We start from the raw sequence: 19,433 nt of genomic DNA on the forward strand, positions 1-19,433 counted from the left end.
TCATGCTTACGCTCCACAATTTGGAGAGAGGGCTGGTAAAAGACGACCAGTGCCCATTATGTAAGTCAGATGTGGAGTCAATGGTCCACTTGTTTCGAGACTGTAACTTCACAATTAAGGTCCTGCAAGGACTAGGAGAGGCAAACTCCACCATTAATAAAAGTCAGAGTTGGCATAGTTGGTTAGTGGAAAAGTTCTTGAGTTATGATTTACTAAAATGCAAAACTATAGCAATTGCTTGCTGGGCGATATTGTACAACAAGAATAGTGTGTATCATAAGGGTTTAAAATCGAATGTGTGAGGTGGTCTCTTTTATTAAAGCTTACATGATGGAAAATGAGTCAATGGAAAGTGTTCTGGTGCCAAAAACAGTACTAAAAAATGTTAACTGGGAACCACCCAATGAAGACAAGATTAAGATCAAATTTGATGCATCTTTTCATCAGGAACCAAACATTTCAAGAGCAGGTATTATTGCTAGAAATAAAGAGGGACTTGTAATGGCATCATGTATTCCTGGGCGTGTTTGCATGCTGTCAAATTTGGGGAAGATCTGGGCTTTCGAGATATCTTTATGGAAGGAGACTCCCTGATAGTAATCAAAGGGATTAACAATGCAAAAGATGGCAGATCTCATATCAGTAATGTCATTAAGGCAGTCCAAAACAAAATCAATAATTTCACATACATAAAGTTTTGATTTGTACCTAGTCTGGCTAATAGCGCTGTGCATACTCTGGCCAAAGCAGGATGGCACCACGAACAACCGGAATACTGGATAGAGGAAGCCCTGGCTTTTGTGGTGGAGTTGGTTGAAAGAGAATGAACAGGGAACGAGACTGGGGGATTAGAGAGTAAGGGCTGAGACTAGAAATATATTAAGCTACTTTTAAAGAACTCAGACATTTCAGAGGGCTTCTAAAGAGCTTTTAATGTTTTTTCTTTTTTCACCGGAGATGGTTTGGAAGCTTTTACCTCTAGTGCTGATGCAGTTTAGGGGCTCATAGGTTAAGGAAATTGATCGAATGCCTCTTTTTAAAAAATGGGTTTAGACAAAAAAAAATAAGGCCCATTTAAAAAACGAGTCGAACCTCGAGTAAGGTATTTTTGGCCCGAGTCCGGCTCGACCTGAATCCACTAAAGGACAAAAAATTTATTTTTTTTAAAAAATTATTTTCTTGTTGTTTGCTCCCATTTTGCTCCCATTTTATTATTATGTTGTTATTATTTTGTTGTTATTGTTTAGATATTGTATAAAACTTATTTTATTGTTAATTTTGTTATTATTTTAAAGACATTTGTTAATTTTGTTATTATTTTAGAGACATTTGCTATTTAAGTTGCATCTATTTTAGTGTTATTTAAGTATACATATTTTTAAATTTATTTTCAATTTGCTTTGGGAAATATTTATTTTGATGTTTTTAGTATTTTTGATGTATTATATATTTTTTAAAATTATATAAAAAATAATATAAAAATTAATATGGGCGGGCCGAGCAAGGTCGGGCTTGAATTTTGGCATTTTTATCCTGGTCAGGCTTGGGCAAAATTTTAGACTCATTTTTTGGGTCCGAGTCTAGGTCCGAGTCTAACAAACGGGCCTAAATATTTAGCTGAACCCGATCCAGCCCAGTCCATACTCATCTCTAGTTAGGTGATAGGATTGAGGCTATTTGATTTCTTTAATTTTAATGCATCAGTTTTGGTTCCAAAAAATTTAAATTTAAGGTATAATGATTTTTTGTGTTCCAATTTTATAAAAAAAATTCATTTAATTTTTTATTACTTGAATTGCCACATGATAAATCAACATTTAATTAAGCTTTTAAACTTTAAAAATTTAAAGAGAAATTATAAAATTATTTTAAAATTAAAATTCATTAAAATTATTTTTTAAATTTAAAAATATTTTTAAAAAATTAATTAAATGATTATGTGTCATGTATGCGTGGCGATCCACGTGTATGTCACATTAGTAAAATTAAAAAAACATTAAAATTTCATACATTTTGGAGTGATTTGACCAAAAATACAAGTTTAAGGGCTAAAAAGGAAAAAAATTAAATGGATGGCTAAAATGACTTTTTTTGTAAAGTTGGATAGCCAAAAAAGTGATTATGCCTAAATTTAATCATAGAGTAAATTGTAGAATTAGTCACCCAACTATTAGCGTGTTTTTGTTTTGGTCACCCAACTATGAAAGCTTTTAATTTAATCACTAATATTTTAGATCATTTTTATTTTGGTCACTCATGTTTTAAATCGTTTCTATTTTGGTCATTAAATGGTTAACGAAAGTGATGATGTGACCATTTTCTAACTGGTATAATAACACATCTAGTCCTCAATACTTACACATTTTATCAATTTGATGCTAATTATAAATAATTCAAAAATTTTAACCCTCCACATTTACAAATTCTATCAATTTGATCCTTAAACACATATAATTAAATATAAATTATATATTATGAAAATGTACAAATATAATAATTATAAAAACGTTTTGTGTTCATATTTAATTATAATTATAAGGCTCAAATATGCATTTAGTCCCTCGAACTTGACACATTCTCCCAAGTTGGTACTTATTATTATTATTTTTGTCCCAAGTTGGTACCCAAATTTGTATTTCATCAAGGGTTTTGGTACTTTTTGTAACAATGTTAAATATAAGACATATGGCACTCTTGGGTTATGACATGTGAAATTGATGATGCCATAATCTATTTTTATAATTTTTTGAAATTTTTAAAGAAGATATAAATTATACAATTTTTAATATATAAAAAATTATAAATTTTAAAAATATATGTATCTAAAAATAAAAATATTATTAAAAAAATCTAAAATTGAAGTTAGAAAAATAAAGTCCCCAAAAATTACATATTTTTCTAAATAAATTGTAAACAAATTGGATGAAGATAAATTTTACAATAAATTTATGCTTAAAAATGGGTCCTAGAGGTGTCAATGGGCTAGATTGGGCCCAACCAAAATTTTATGCCTATTTGCTAGGGCTTGACCTGAAAAATAGGCCTAAAATTTTACCTGAACTTACCGAATAAAAATGCTAAAATCTAAGTCTGACCCGCCATATTAAATTATATATATATATATATATTAAAGTATAATACATCAAAAATACTGAAAACATTAAAATAAATGTTTCCCAACAAATTGAAAATAAATTTTAAAAAATATGTAACTTAAATAACACTAAGATAAGTATAACTTAACAAGCAAATGCCTCTAAAATAGTAACAAAATTTACAATAAAACAAGAGTTATATAACATCCAAACAATAAAAAAAATAGTAGCAACATAACAGTGAAATGGTAGCAAAATAGTGAAAACACAACAAGAATATAACGACAAACCAGTAAAAAATAGCAAGAAAAGAGTAAAAAAAAAAAGCTTTTTTTGCATATTTGGGGCGGGCTCGTGCCAAAAAAATTTTACCCGAGGCCTGACCTGTATTCTAAATAGGCCTTATTTTTTTGCCCGAGCCCATTTTTCGGACTTATATTTTTACCCAAACTCTCTCACTTTTCAGGCCTTCGGGCCGAGCCCATGAATAGGTCTAATGGGTCCTAATTATTACATGATTCTTCAAGTCAATAAAGATCGCAAAAGAAGATGATTTGAAAAAAAGCTTATAGGAAGCTTTTTCGTTTTTATTTTTATTTTTTTAATTATTTGATAGGTTTCATATGAAACTTTGGTTCCTCTATTGAGAATGCTATTAATACGATTATGAATGAAGTTTATAAAAATCACAATTTTATTGAGTTTTAGGGGTTTTGCGCTTTTGAGTTTATCAAAATCACAGATTTACATATAAGTTTATCAAGATTTAATTAATGTGTTTAAGGATCAAATTGATAGAATTTGTAAACGTGGATGGTTAAATTTATTGAATTATTAAGAATTTGGATCAAATATATAGAATTTATAAGTATTGAAGACTAAATGTGTACTTGTACTAGTTAGACTAACGCCACAACATCACTTCCATTTACTATTTAACGGAGAGTGGCGAAAATAGATACAATTTAAAATGTGAGTGACAAAAATAGAAATTATCTAAAACATCAGTGACTAAATTGAAAATTTTCACAGATGAGCGACCAGAACAGAAACACACTAATAGTTGGGTGACTAATTCTATTGTTTACCTTTAATTATAATATACTAATAAGTGTTGGATGGTGAGAAAACATATTGCACTCTTAAGGAGAAAACGGAGTTTAAATATTAGAAACAACATTGTTTTAAGGACAACCACAAACCGTAAAAATGAACCGTAAAACTTATATGAAAAGTACCAAAAATTAATTATAATATATAAATATTAATATTGAAAACTAATATCTTGTTATTTTTAATTAGTAAATTGAATTATCAAAATAATTTATGGGAATTATTTATTGTATGGAATGATTTTTTCTTCTCTCGTCTGGATTTGTTGAATGACGTGAACCGATGATATTTTATCTTTGAAATTTATTTAATCTCATTTATTTGTTATTTTAATGTGTTTCATGTATGTTATATATATTAAGGGTTAATATTTGATATATTAGTAGTGTTTTTTATTTCACAAACAATTTTAAAAATTGTCATGTGTTTTTTAAATATTTATTTTTTAATATTTTACTATTTGTCAACTCTCTAAACTTATTTGTGGAATTTAAAACTTTATTGGTACTATACCAAATATTATTATTTTTAATATCAATAAATCGAAAACATTACATCAAAACATATTGATACCAATACATATCAATTCTAATAAAACGATACATCCATAAATACAATACTCAATACCATACAACCCTTCCGATTCTCTTATTAAAAAACCTTTAATTGAATTGGTATTATTAATAAAGTAACACTAGTTAGACTAATCAAAAATTAAAATTATACTAATAAAATAAAATTAAGAATTTCAAGTGTTTTAAAAATTAAAATTAACTACCTGTTTTTATAAATGGTTACGTATCCTTTCTCTACCAAAATTCTACTTCTGATAATTCATGGAAATGAATCGTAGTTATACCTAAATTCTCTTTTAAAAAAAATAGAAAACAAAAAGAAATGGTCTAATTAGTGGTGCCCCCAAACCAAAACCCGCATCTGTTGGGAGTACTTTAAAATCAATGTAATTTGAGGATGCTATAAACCAAAAGTAAGTACTTAAGGAAAAAAAAATTAATAATAAAAATAATAATCACGCCAGACATCTCTTATAAAAAGAGCACAACCATCTGCAACAACCCACAAGCCAAGCATTCCCATATTCCAAACAAGGGCAACTTAACATGTCCTGCCCAACTGTTGGCGCCACCACCCACATAACAGATGGGGTTACCTCTGTTGACTGCCAGAAACAAGTTAGGTCATGGCGGCTTCTTCGTTCCCTTATGGAACTCCTCATCCCAAGTTGCTACTGCGCCTTCATCGACAAACACCATGAAATCAAACACCAAAATTACCTTCACAGATATTATCAACCACCTGTCTCTACCTCTTCTGGTGTTATTACAGGTACCATCTTTGGTTACCGCAGGGGAAAAGCCAGCTTTTGTATCCAGCCAAACATCAAGTCCAACAATCCAATTCTCCTCTTAGAATTTGCGGTACCTACAGCAGTTTTGGCAAGGGAAATGCAAGGTGGTATCCTCCGAATTGCTCTGGACTGCAGCAGCAAAGGGAATAGTAGTGGAAATCCAGACTCGGTTCTGTCGATGCCATTGTGGACTATGTACTGTAATGGAAAGAAAGTTGGGTATGCAGTTAAGCGGAAGCCATCGAAAGCTGATATGGATGCTTTAAGGCTAATGAATTCAGTTGTTGTTGGCACTGGATTGATCAGTGGAAAGGAGCTTGATCATCATGACGATGAACTAATGTACCTGAGGGCTAACTTTGAAAACCTTCGTACTTCACCAGATTCTGAGTCTTTCCATTTGATTGATCCCGACGGAAACATTGGTCAAGAGCTTAGCATTTTCTTTTACCGCTCAAGGTGACCTTTAGACCAGTTTTTAGCTTGGCCCCTATAGTTTTTTGAGCTATGTTCATTAGCGTGGCTTTACAACCCTTTGTATTTGATAAACAATCTCTATGTTTTTAGGGGACTATGAAGCTCTGTTATTTCTTTTTGCATTACTACGAAATAACTAATTTGGTATAATGTTTTAGCATAAGGATTCAATAGTTTGGATGATGAGATTGGAATCGTGTACATGGTGTTAACATCAAAGATTCAAAACAGCGAAAGCGCATTTAATTTCAGAACCATGATGTTATTACCAGTTACCCTGTGGACAAGGCTGTCCCCATTATGGCCGATGCCCAAATGACCCGACCACTCGACAATGCCATGTAAAATCTCCATCTCACTATGCAAATTTGGGAAAACAATAATGAAGTATGTCCCATAAAAATAATAACCTTGCCTGGATAACTTTCTCAAGGCTTAATTGAATTATAAATATTATGACAGAGCAACGTGTTCCATGCAGGAGTGTTTTGAGTATGAAACAAATAAATTCATTAAAGATGCTGATTTGCGGATCATGAGAATTTAAACAGTTCACACTTCCAACACATCAAAACACATATAAACATCATCCTCAACATCATCATTATTTGTTTAATTGTTTAGCATATGCTTTTTGTTTTTTTCCCCCTCCAATTGAAAAAATTAAAATTGGACAGCTGCGCTTAAAATCTGTTTGAGAAGAATATATGATGATTGACATCATTGAATAAAAGAAACAGTAATATTCCAAAAGAATATATGATTTGATTAATATTGGCATTTTTCAGTGTTAGAAAATCCGACAACTTGAGATTACAATCCATTCTCAATTTTGTTGTAGCGATTAAAGTGGATGGGCAATAAAATTGTAATTTGAACACGCAAATCTGGTTATGCATTATCCACATTAAAATATAAATCCAAATTAATTAAATTATTGTTGAATATTTGAATCTGTTAATGTTGAGGGAAGTTAGACTCTCTCTTCAGAAAAATCTTTAAAGTGTCATTCACTTGAAAGTCGACAAATTCCTCAACAAAAAGTTTTGTCCCTAACCTTCGCGAAGAGCTAATATACAGTTTACAGAAGAAGGGGCACTTTGGTTTGTGGAGATAGGTACCTACTAGTCCAAGTGGTACCATTATTGCAACGTAAAGGCTACACATGCCTTAGTTGGTAGTTTGACTCTTTGCGCGTTCATTCTCCATAATTAATATTTTGTACAATACTAAAACCTTTCCTGTTAGCTTGGAGGTACTTATCTCCACCTATTGAGGCACCCTCTCCAAGAACTATACAACAGCTCTCTGTGGAGGCTAAGGACAAAATCCTAACACGATGGCAATATCTTTTGTTGGGGAATTCATTAACTACCAAGCATATGACACTTTAAAGATTTCTCTCAAGAGAGAATCCGACCTCCCAATAGTTAAATATCATAATTTAGCAAGTCCAAATATTTTATATTTTTAAAATATAATACAAATAATGGATTCAAATGTTCGAATTTAAATTTATTTGTAAAAGTAAGGTGAATTTGAATAATTACTATTCAAATTCTAATCTATTTTCTGCAAAAGTAAAATGAACTTAAACAACCAATACCAAAAGTACGTATTCTTGTTATAAATACTAATTAAAATATCCTAATCCATGAGTGAAACTATTCATTACCATTGATGTTAAGAACTATGTAGAAATGTCGGGGTGGGGGCTTAAGATGGTGTTGCATGAGCTGTTATGTTGCTTTCGTTGCGTCGTTTAGCAAAAGAAATGGACGAGGCCGACGCGTCTGTAAATAGTGCAATGGAATTTGAGGTTAAATCTATCTATCTATACTAAAAAAGAAAAGAGTGATAGAACATTAATGAATCCTATATATATATATATACACATAATTAGTTACATTCATTAAAATATGAACTGTTTAATGTAATGGAACCTAGCATGCCCTTCAAAACAAACTTTAGACATACGTACACTTTTCTTTCTCGTCAGGAATTAAATGTCTCCCCATTTGTCTTCCACGTTTCACCACTCTCCATTTCTTGCTTCTGTTCCTTTTTTTTTTTTGTGTCACTCGTGTGTCTTTATATGAGATCTTTTATTTACTTTTATATTTTAAATTTCTTTTTTTCTAAAATAAGGATATTTTCTGGTTAATTTCAGAAATGTGTGTTTTCGAGGTTATCTCTAAACCAGAGATTTTGTATCATGTACGGAGAAGTACACGTAAATGGATTGAGGGTCATGAATTTTTAAGTCTTACTGGCATTATATAGGCTCCCAACCACCCAAATAATCATACCAAATAGGCCCATGGGTTTTCGATCATTTATTGCTCATAAACCCAAATAACTTATATTTAAATGAATGATACTTAAATTATATTATTTTTTAAATTATAGTTCGTTACCTAAATTAATCTAGTCATTAAAATTTTTTATCCAATTATTTTGTGACACGTGATAATTTTAATTAAAAATAAAAAATTTAAATAGTATTTCCTTAAACTTTTTTTTAAAATTAAAAATATATTCATCTCTTTTGTTCTCCACCTAAGAACTTTGGTGACGAAAAATTCAAGAACTCATTAAAAAACTCATCCAAACGTTGTTGGTGACAAAACTCAAATTCTAGCGAGCTTCTTTTCTATTTTTAAATTTCAATTTTAATTCCTTTTTCACCTCGATTCAAAACTTGAATTTTTTTCTTAAAATGAACTTTTTTTTATTTTGTATACATATTGTATAAAATAATTAATGTTGGGTGGACCTCTATAATAAACAAAAAAAAAAGATAAAACATGAAATCCAAATACTGGGAAGAAGTTAAGTAGAAAAAAAAAAGGTAAGAGGGTTGCAAAGAAACGTTATCTAATATGTTAGGACCTAAAACCATTAATTGCTTGAATATTTAAGTTGAATGGAAGTGCCCAACTACAATGGCCACTACGGCTTGGCATTGCATGTAACACCTCTTAGCCCATCAGGAAAAGTGGCGTATAAAGCTTAGCCAAATAGATTGCCTAGAAGACTAGGGCGTTATTTGCAAGTTTAAAATTTTTGACTCAACTTAATCTTTAGAAAACAGTTTTATTGATTACCCTTCTTTATTGAATTCCATTAATCTTCTTTCATTCCATGATGTATTTTTAGTAAAATCATTAAAGATTATAAAAGAAAACTCTATTATCCATCCGTAGCACCGCTATGACATATACATATAACTGGTAAAATTCATAATCAATCATTCTTAGAAGTTAAGCATCTATTATCAGAGTAAACGGGCAATTCTTTTGAAACAAAAACAATATAGAAAAAGAAGATAGTTACAAAAGTTGATTACAAAATGGATTACGCCACCCGCCAAAATTGCCATGCATGATACAAAAATAGACAAATGGCTCACTCTCAAACATAGCTTTGGCGTAGTCCCCTTCTACTGATCTTCTTCTACAACAAAACACTTTAGAAAAAAAAGTAACAAAGTAAGTTCATTTCAACTTAGTGAGTTCCAAATAGACACAAAATGAGTACAAGAACACCGATAACCCACAAGCACAATACTCATAAGAAATACAGACATTTTCTATAACACCCCTTACCCGTGTTCTAAGCCGGAACAGGGTACGAGACATTACCGGAACATAATACATGCGAACGTACGAAATCATGACATAGAATTTTTTTTTAAAAAAAACATACATTTTCATGTCCTATAACCTGAACAATATTAGTTAACTTCAACGGGCATATACAAAATGAACTCTTAAATTTTGAAGACAACATTTTAGGCCAATTTAATTATGACATATAATAAAAATAACCAAGTCACCTATACATGCCATAACTCCAAAATATTATTTATAAAATATCAAAAAGTATTGATAGTGCGGATAGATCTCCGACGATCTCCGAATCCGGAGCTGGCCTAGTGACATTATAAGACAAGAGAAAGAAAAGAGAGTAAGCGTAAAGCTTAGTAAGTAAGTACATAAGTGATATACAATTTATCAACATATTTCTCAAAATAAAATAATCATAATAGTACATAATCTCATGTTCAGGTCAAACTATTTTCTTGAGTCACTATCACTAAATTATTTATATTTAGAGTTATGAAACTCCGAATTTAAATCTGTTAATTTTTCCAAAAACTAGACTCATATAATTTCTTACCATAAAAATTTTATAATTTTTGGTTCAGCCAATTAGTACAGTTTATTCATTAAAATTTCCCCTGTTTCACTGTCCGACAGTTTCAACATCTTCTTACTAAAAATTAAATATCTTATAGTAAAAAACTCAGATAATGTTCTTGTTTGTTTCTATTAAAATTAGACTCATAAAAGATTCTAGGAATATAAATTATAACCCATAATTATTTTTCTAAAATTTTTAAAATTTTTCCAAGTAAGAACAGGGGATCTCGAATTCATTCTAACACTATCTCACAAAAATTAGAATATCACATAATATAGAACTCTTTTGCTCCCCCTGTTTCTTTTATATGAAAATAGACCCATTAAGCTTGAATTCCATAATTTATTTAAAATTTAATTCAACTTACACAATTTTTGGTGAATTTTCAAAGTCACACAACTACTGCTGTCTAACACTGTTTTACTACTAAAATTCACTCTTACAGAATTTCACTTAATCCATTTTGTCTTATCGAAGTTCACTCAAATATCGAGCATATTGCTCAAAATTTTATTAAACATATACCAACACTTATTCATCATATAATCATGTTCACATGTATTTTTACTTAATCGATTTTCCCGTTGAACTCTTCGGAATAATAACTGATACTCAGTTGCCTGCACATATTTTCACACTTGTAGCCAAAGCTATCTGGTACACATAGCAACCTGCACTTAGTACTACACATGCGACCAATTATCTAGTACACGTAGTAGCCTGAACTTAGTACTACACACGTGACCTAACCATCTGATACACGTAGTAGCCTGCACTTAGTACTACACACGTGATCGAAGTTATCGGGTACGCATAGTAGCCTGCACTTAGTACTACACATGCGACCAATAATCCGGTACACGTAGTAGCCTGCATTTAGTACTACACATGTGACCTCATAATAGATCATTCGTATCGTTTCTATTTCGAAGGCTTAACCGAGAAATTCCTCACTTTCCAACATGTTACAATTTATTCATAGTCCTTTTTCAATTTGCAATTTACAACAAATAATCATTCTATAGGCAGCCACATTTCATATGATAACAAAATATAATAAAATAAAAAGAATCGATAAATTATTTACGTACAAACTTACCTTGGTGCAAAATATAGAAATGTTGCAATTTAGTCCAAAATCTTTTCTTTTCCCCGATCAAGGTCGATTCCACGTCTTTCTTGATTATGGAGCTTGGAAGCTTGAAACAAACCCTAGCTATGGAGAACCCTTGAAATTTCGGCCTAATGAAGAAGATGACCAAATTTTTGCTTGATTTTTCCCTTTTTAATTCATTTATTAACTAAATGACCAAAATGCCTTTTTTACTAAACTTTCAATTTTTATCCATGTAAGCTCATTTTTGTCCAAAATCATAGAAATTGGTTGAATTTCTATTTAAGGACTTATAATTAATACTCTAAAGCAATTTCATGCTAAATGCTTCTAGAATGCAAGTTTTTCAACTTATTCAATTTAGTCCCTAATTTCGAATTGGACACTTTAGGCATAAAATTTCTTCACGAAATTTTCACACAATCATGCAACCACATCATAGACCTCAAAATAATTATAAAATAATTAGTTATATCTCAAATTTGTGGTTTCAAAATCACTATTCCATTTAGGCCGTAAATCGGGCTGTCATATTTTCAGCAGACTCAGTCATAGAGACACAATACGTTGATTCATCAACCACAGTCTCTGACGGTAACACTTCACCAACATAACATCTATAGTACCCAGGCGGACACATACCGCCACTTAATCTTACCTCTCACAATCATGTTGGTTTACCTGTGACCCATCCTTGTGCCAGCCTCGGACCCACATTTTAGAATCAGAATTACATATCTATTGTTTTTATATTCGTATTCACCATAGTGTCCTTATTATAATGAGCACGCTTTCTCTTGTAAGGTTAGGTCATGATTTGCCAATTCGATTTGCAATATAGCTGCTCTATCGGAGGCATTACAAATAGATTTTCTTTCTATGTTTTCACATATCACAAGTTGACTGGTACTGAGCTCCTGCAACAAGGCGGATACTTTACATTAACAATGGCTATACTTACTCATACACATTGGTTGGCTACACACACAACCAGACACAATGCATCGACCCATTTACAGAAGAGACAACTTACCGTACACAACCCACATATTATACAATTTTCATAACTCAAAGGAAGTAAGAAGGAGCTCACTAGCAAACTTCAGAACAAAATCTACTCTACTGGTCCTTTGCCTCGATTACTTGGACCTTCACTAGCTTCTTAAGCTAAATAAGAATCAATTATAATCATTAAACTATTTTCCTACTAGAATTTAATCATGCATGAACTAATGCAAAAATGTAAATTCCCTTGACGTCATCCTAAGGGTTTTCCAAGAATTACCAGTAAACTGGTACTTATCAATGGCGTTTTAGGAGCTACTAGAAACTTTCCTTGTCTTCTCTAGTGAAGATAACTTAAGAATTTCTAGAGACTTTTGGAAGAACTCAAAGAAAAATAAAGGTGAAAAATGTCGGTTATCGACATCCTTATATAGCACAGACAGCAGAGACAAAGCTTGGTGGGAGGATCAGAAAATCCCACTATTGCCCTGTAACCTGAGAATAGGCTTGCCTAATCATCTACCAAACATAACTACTACCACTAATCAGTTTAGTGAGTAGTAAAACATTACTTGTACACTAAAACAAAGGTTATTTTTTTTCCAAAATAACCCAAAAAACTTAAATATTTACAATAATGACTTAAGTTCAAAAACATTAACAAAAATTACTTGAAAGGAACAGTGCATGGGGGTGTCGGCAACCCCATGGTTGGCACCCATGTCAGAAATTTCCCATTGATTACTTGATGATTGGAATTGGGATTAAAAAAAAAATTGCTGCGAACAGTGTAATGGCTGACACCCATGTGTATTTTTTTCACCCGTATTTTTTACAACACATATTGTACCGGGTTTTTAAAATATATTTTTTTAGGGTGCTATGTAGCAGATGGCCGACACCCATATTCAAAATTTTTTAATTTATTTAGTGCTAGTACTGAGGTGGTTGGCTTAGTATCGCACCCTTTTTCAAAATTTTGGGAAAAAAACAATGCATCATGAATAGATAAAAGGAAAAGAAAACCACCCAACATTTTCACAAATACAATAGAAGCTTATCTTTGAAGGTAAGCAATTGTTTCTACCATGTTATGGTTCCATGCCAATTAATAGGTTATCCTATGTGCTTATTTTAGAAGTACAGCAACAAAAATTCCATCTCATTTGAAAAACCAAGGAAACAATTTGAAACAAGAGATTGAATGAGATCAAGGTACGATGTTGTAAGCCTTCATCTTATTTGCAAACTCATCTTCCGCAACTGGTTCTCCTTCACTATTTCTTCCCAAACTCCTTCCTTCCTTTTCATCATCTCCTATTTCAGAAACTAAAAAAAATAACAAAGAAAAAAAAAGACTTATGATGGTTTACCTCTTTCAGAAAATGAAAAGCCAAAAACATTTGAGAAAATGAAAAAGATTTAAGAAAAAGGGAGGAGGAGAAAAGAAATAAATTGGGATATGAAAAATGAAAGTGAAGGCCTTGGAAATGGATGTTCTAGAATGCTCATGAGTAATGAAATGCTAGCAACGGTTGAGTTTTCAATGAAGGATACAACTCATTTTTTTCTTTTTTCTTTTTGGTTTTAGTTTTATTTATTTAGTTATTTATTTACTTTTTTGTTGATTAGACTAAATATACAGTTGTAAATGTAACAACCTAATTTTCAGTGGCGTCAGAACAGTGATTCGAGATCACTAAATCTGACAAATGAGTAGGAAATATTATTAATTTAGTGAATATAAATTAAATGTGAAGTTAGGATAAATTTTGAAATAGTGAATAGTGTACTAAAAATAAATATTAAAAAAATTAGAATCGAAAATGAGGTATCGAGATCTCGGGAATTTTAAATCGAGCCATAAATATTTTTACAAATATTTATGGAGTGTTAATATGTTAGTATTAAAGTTTCGTCAAGAAATTTTAAAGTTCTGATAGTTAATTGAACAAAAAGGACTAAATTGTATCAAATGCAAAATTGTGGAAAATGATTAAATAGCTTAATTGATAAAAGAAAGAGGGTTTAAAAGGAAAATAGACCCAAGGTCTATTTCGGCTGGACGGCAAGGGTATGAAATCAGCAAGAAAATAAGGAGAATTAAGGGAAAAATTGGAAAATTGCAAAATTTACTTAATAAAGCTAGGACTAAAGTGGAATTATCTAGATTTCTCTTTATTTTTCTGCATTCTCATCAGAAAAACGCCATGGAGGAGTTCTATTAAGCTGGTTTTTCATATTTTTACTCCAAGTAAGTTCAATTTTTGATTATTTCTTGAAATTTTTGTGTTTTTGTGACTTTTACAACTAGGTCCACTTGTTGAATTCATTAGTTTTTGATTCTATGAAAGAAATTGAAAGTTTCTATACATATGTGCTAGAAGTATATGATGATTTGGCATGGAATTAAAGTTTTAAATTGTTTATATGTTGATTTTATTCTAAGAATTGAATAGAAAGTGAATGTTTGGGACCTAATTGTAAAAGAGTTTGAAGTTAGAGTTTTATGTGGAAATTCTGAATTTTAATAGTTATGAAATAACTTATAATGTTTATGAAAAGTATTAATTGAGAAAATTATATTAATTGAGGGGTTAATTGAGCAAGGACTGTATTGCATGAATTGTGAAATTTGGGGCAAAATGGAAATCAACATTTTGCACTAAAACTGTTTTGGACAGCAGCAGTAGTCTAACTTTGAAAAATCACCAAAAATTGTAGAAATGGAATTAGAGGATGAATAAAATATGAAATTAAATCTTATTGAGTCTAGTTTCTATATAAGAAATAATGTAAGCAATGGAATTGTAAATCATGAGATATGATAAATTTTGTTAGACAAGGTCAGAATGATTTCGGGTTCCTCTGTTATGACTTTGTAAAATCATAAAAAATTGGATAAAAATAATTTTGGGCTTAAATTTATATGTTTAGAATTCTGAATGAGTCTATTTTCAAGAGAAATAAACGGCAACATCATTCGAATCCTGTACGAGGAGATAATTAATTTTTAGTGAAGAAGGGTCGGAACTGTCAGACAACAGAACAGGGGAGACTTCAATGAATAAACTGTATTAATTGGCCCAACTAAAAATTATGAAATTTTTATGGTAAGAAGACATATGAGTCTAGTTTCTGGGAAAATTTATGGATCTTAATTTGGAGTTCTTTAGCTCAAGATAAAAATAATTTAGTGATTATGACATAGATGGATAGCTTGAATATTCACATAAGTAGAAGGTGAAAATTATGGATAATGTTACCTACAATTGTGTTGTTTATACTAAGGATGTGGATGGAGAGGAGGAGGAGGAAAATATACAAAAATATATGAATGACTCGTGTATAAATTGATCACATGCCCGATTATAATCGATAAGTGTTGAATTAGAAACGATATAATGTTTTATTTGGAATATTTATTATGAAATTATGATTATCGCTATAATACAAAAATCGAACTTGTGAGTTTATATAACTAAATTTAGTGACCATTTGTTAATATTATTAAATTTCAATATTATTTTATGAATGGTGATTAATATTTATGTATGTTAATTGTTTAAAATAAATAAATTATGTACAAAAGTAATGAAATTGAACTGAGAATTTCGGAGGAACAGAACGCAGGAAATAAGTACAATCTTTCAGTGAAAAAGATGAATTGACGGTAAATTACCCAAGTAAACCGAGATTCAACATTTGCTGCAATTCTCGTGTTTGCTTTCTGCTTAGCTCTTACGAGCTTCCGTTAACTCATATGAGTTTGATTAACCCTTTTGGGGTTTCATTCACCGTGAGCTTCATTAGCCTTCTAAGCCCGTTTATCACTTATGTGCTTCAGTTAGCCTTCGGGCTTTCGTTTAGCACTTATGTGCTTTAGTTAGACTTCGGGCTTCAGATCACGATGTACTCAAATCCGTAAGCTGTTCCTTGAATGGACAAGTTGGTAAGTAGTAAATGTAACATGTGGAAAAAGAAATGTAAGTAATGTTATCATTATTATTATTGAGCTCAGTTATGTGATTTTGTCATTCAGAGATTGTGTTTGACAGGATATGTTAGTAAATTATGAGTATGTGAATCAAAGTGACAGAATTTAAACACCTAATGAGGTTGAGCTCATTCACACGAATTTGTCATTTGAAATTGTGATTGACAGGAAGAAACAGTGAATTGCATGCTTATCAATGGTTACACATAATTATCTGAAAAACAAGAAAAATGACGGTTATTGATATATGGAAATGTGAGACATTGATATATGAATGTGGAATATGTTTGATAAATGTGTTCATTCTTAATTATGGAATTATGTACCTCATGTGTGCTATTTGCATAAAGATGATATTTCAAATACTTTGGTGAGTAAAGCTTAAATATGAAATAGTATGAAATCGAGACAAGTTGTTATGAAAATATATTTAAATTATCTGTAAGTGTTTTTGTACTCCTCGGTAATGCCTCGTACTCTATTCCGGCGACGGATACGGGTAGGGGGTGTTACAGTAAAATTAAAATCACTTCACGCATTATACAATGAGAAATTGCAGGGTTAGTTGTTGTTTTTGATTTTCATTCAAATATAAAGCAAAACAATTATTATTAGTTGTTGTTTTTTATTTTCATTCAAATATAAAGCAAAACAATTATTAGGGTCCATATGTTAATAAATTTGTCATTTTCTACGTAACACCTTTAATCAATTTAGAATTAAATCTTTCTAAAAGGAAACCCAAGTTTCTCATGATCCTAATTTTTTCCATTTACCGCTCCTTCCAAATCCAACCCTCCCCTTCCTTTCAACTTTTTTTTTCTTGTTTTTGTTTTTTCTCATTTTTCTAATTTCAAGTAGGTATACCATTTTTATTTTTTTTATTTTTCACTCTTTACTCCTTGTCTTTCTTCTCTATTTGCCCTAGTCTCTTTACTCTTCTTCTTCCTTCTCCATTTTCCCAACGCTCGCCTTCACTCTACTATGAAGTTAGCCATTGTTGACGTCCCTTGGGCCAACTGACAGCACCAGAGTGTAGCTCTTTTCCTCCTCAATCTATATCTTTTTTAATTTTGAATAGGCATCGGCCACTTCAACACCGAAACCTATTAAAATAATATTTTTCTTTTTATTTATTAATCATGTAATACCGATAATGGGTTCACAATATCAAGAAAAAAATATTTTTTTTACTAAAAAAGGGTGCTAACCACCTTAGTGCTGGCACACAAAAAAATTAAAAAAAATGAAAATGGATCTGGCCACCTGCTACACAACAACCTAAAAAGGTATTTTTTTCTCAAAACCCGATACAAGATGTATTGTACAAAATACGAGAGAAAAAATACACAAGGGTGTCGACTATTGCACTGTTGGCACTAAAAAATATTTTTTTATATCCCAGTTCCAATCATTAGGTAATCAATGGGAAATTTCTGACATGGGTGCTAGCCATGGGGTTGCCAGCACCCTCATGCACTGTTCCTTTCAGGTCATTTCTATCAATGTTTTTGAACCTAGTCATTTTTGTAAATATTTAATTTTTTGGGTCATTTTGGTAAAGTAGCCCTAAAACAAGTCAACTAAACAAGTCACTTAGTTACCTAAACACATCAAGTTGTCATCAATAGTATTCTAGTTCAGTTTCAACTAGATCTCAACTAAATTTTACCGAGCTGTCATTTTCTTGCTAAAATATGAAAAATATTTCTATTTCTCCATGAACAAACAAGTTCGCTCCAAGTATTTGGGGTTGGTGGGTTGTTTCATAAAAAAGTCTGTCACACCCTAGAATTTGCCAAATGGCGAATTCTAGTGAGGCATTCTGCAAAAAGAGCATATGGTCGAATCCATGCAATACGCCACTCAGACAGTTAACGGATGATTCACTAATCTTATCCTTTCTTTACTTTAACTTAATCAATTATACACCAAACAACATATCAATATGGCTTACACCAAGCGGGCTGTTACAACTCTCCCTCTCCCCCACTTAGAAAATTTTGTTCTTAGAATTCTTACGTGTGAATGATAAGGATATTGCTCTTTCATTAAGCTCTCCCTCTCCCAAGTGGCTTTCTCCGTACTATGGTTCTTCCACAACACTTTTACTAGTGAAATTCTTTTATTTCTCAATTCTTTCACTTCTTTTTCCAAAATAAGAATAGGTTCTTCTTCATAAGATAAGTTGGGCTCCACCTCTAGAGTTTTCTACTTGTACTATATGGTCTAGATTCAATTGATATCTCCTCAAATGAATACGTGGAACATATTATGAATCTTTGACGATTTCAGTGATAGTGCCAGTCTATACGCCACAGGACCAACTCACTCCAGTACTTCATATAGTCTTATGAAACGCATGTTTAACTTCCCTTTTTGTCCAAATCTTATAACTTTTTTTCAGGGAAAATCCTTTAAAAATACCTTGTCTCATACTTTAACCAAAATATCCTTCCTTTTCTTATCAACATAAGCCTTATGTCAATCTTGAGTAACTTTTAAATGAGTTTGAATGATTGAAACTTTCTTTTACGTTTCCTACACTAAGTCAGGTCCAATTATCCTTCTCTCACTGAGCTCCAACCAACATGTAGGTGATCTGTTCCTTCTTCATATAGTGTTTCAAAAGACGACATTCCTAGGCTGGTATGATAATTGTTGTTGTATCCAAACTCTTTCAAAAATCTTTGTTTTTCCTAATTTATTCCAAAATCTATTACACAACTTCTAAGTAAGTCTTTAAAAACTTGAATTACCCTTTTTGATTGCTCATCAATCTGGGATAGAAGGCAGTATTGAATAGTAGCTTGGTTCTTATGGATTATTGCAACTATTTTCAAAACCTCGAAGTGAACCTTGGATCTCGATTTGACACTATGGACATTGGTATATCATAGAGGCGAAAAATTTCAGATAAGTAGAGTTTCACCAATTTTTATAATGAATAGTTTGTGTGTATAAGCAAGAAATGGGTTGACTTAGTAATATCATCTAAAATTACCCAAATAGCATTCTTTTCAGTAGGAATGAAAAGAAAACCTGAGAAATCCATGG

The 19,433-nt window shown here is 31.3% G+C and overlaps 1 protein-coding gene and 1 long non-coding RNA gene across 2 annotated transcripts; one reads left to right on the forward strand and one right to left on the reverse strand.

Moving 5' to 3' along the window:
* Positions 1-283: 283 nt before the first annotated feature.
* Positions 284-1,005, reverse strand: LOC128284295 (uncharacterized). The gene is made up of 2 exons (XR_008274683.1): positions 709-1,005; positions 284-590 (listed from the first exon to the last, which is right to left on the reverse strand). It is a non-coding gene; the product is annotated as an uncharacterized LOC128284295 (long non-coding RNA).
* A 4,228-nt stretch (positions 1,006-5,233) lies between these two features.
* On the forward strand, positions 5,234-6,308 carry LOC108485648 (protein MIZU-KUSSEI 1-like). Its single transcript, XM_017789500.2, has one exon. It carries the CDS (start codon positions 5,330-5,332, stop codon positions 6,038-6,040), a length of 711 nt encoding a protein of 236 aa, XP_017644989.1. The 5' UTR covers positions 5,234-5,329; the 3' UTR covers positions 6,041-6,308.
* The last annotated feature ends 13,125 nt before the right edge of the window (positions 6,309-19,433 follow it).

This window comes from Gossypium arboreum, chromosome 11 (assembly GCF_025698485.1).
Source record: "Gossypium arboreum isolate Shixiya-1 chromosome 11, ASM2569848v2, whole genome shotgun sequence".
Taxonomy (NCBI): Eukaryota; Viridiplantae; Streptophyta; class Magnoliopsida; order Malvales; family Malvaceae; genus Gossypium; species Gossypium arboreum.

Coding starts and splice junctions, on each gene's coding strand:
- LOC108485648 (XM_017789500.2), top strand. CDS start 5,330: ATGTCCTGCCCAACTGTTGGCGCCACCACCCACATAACAGATGGGGTT.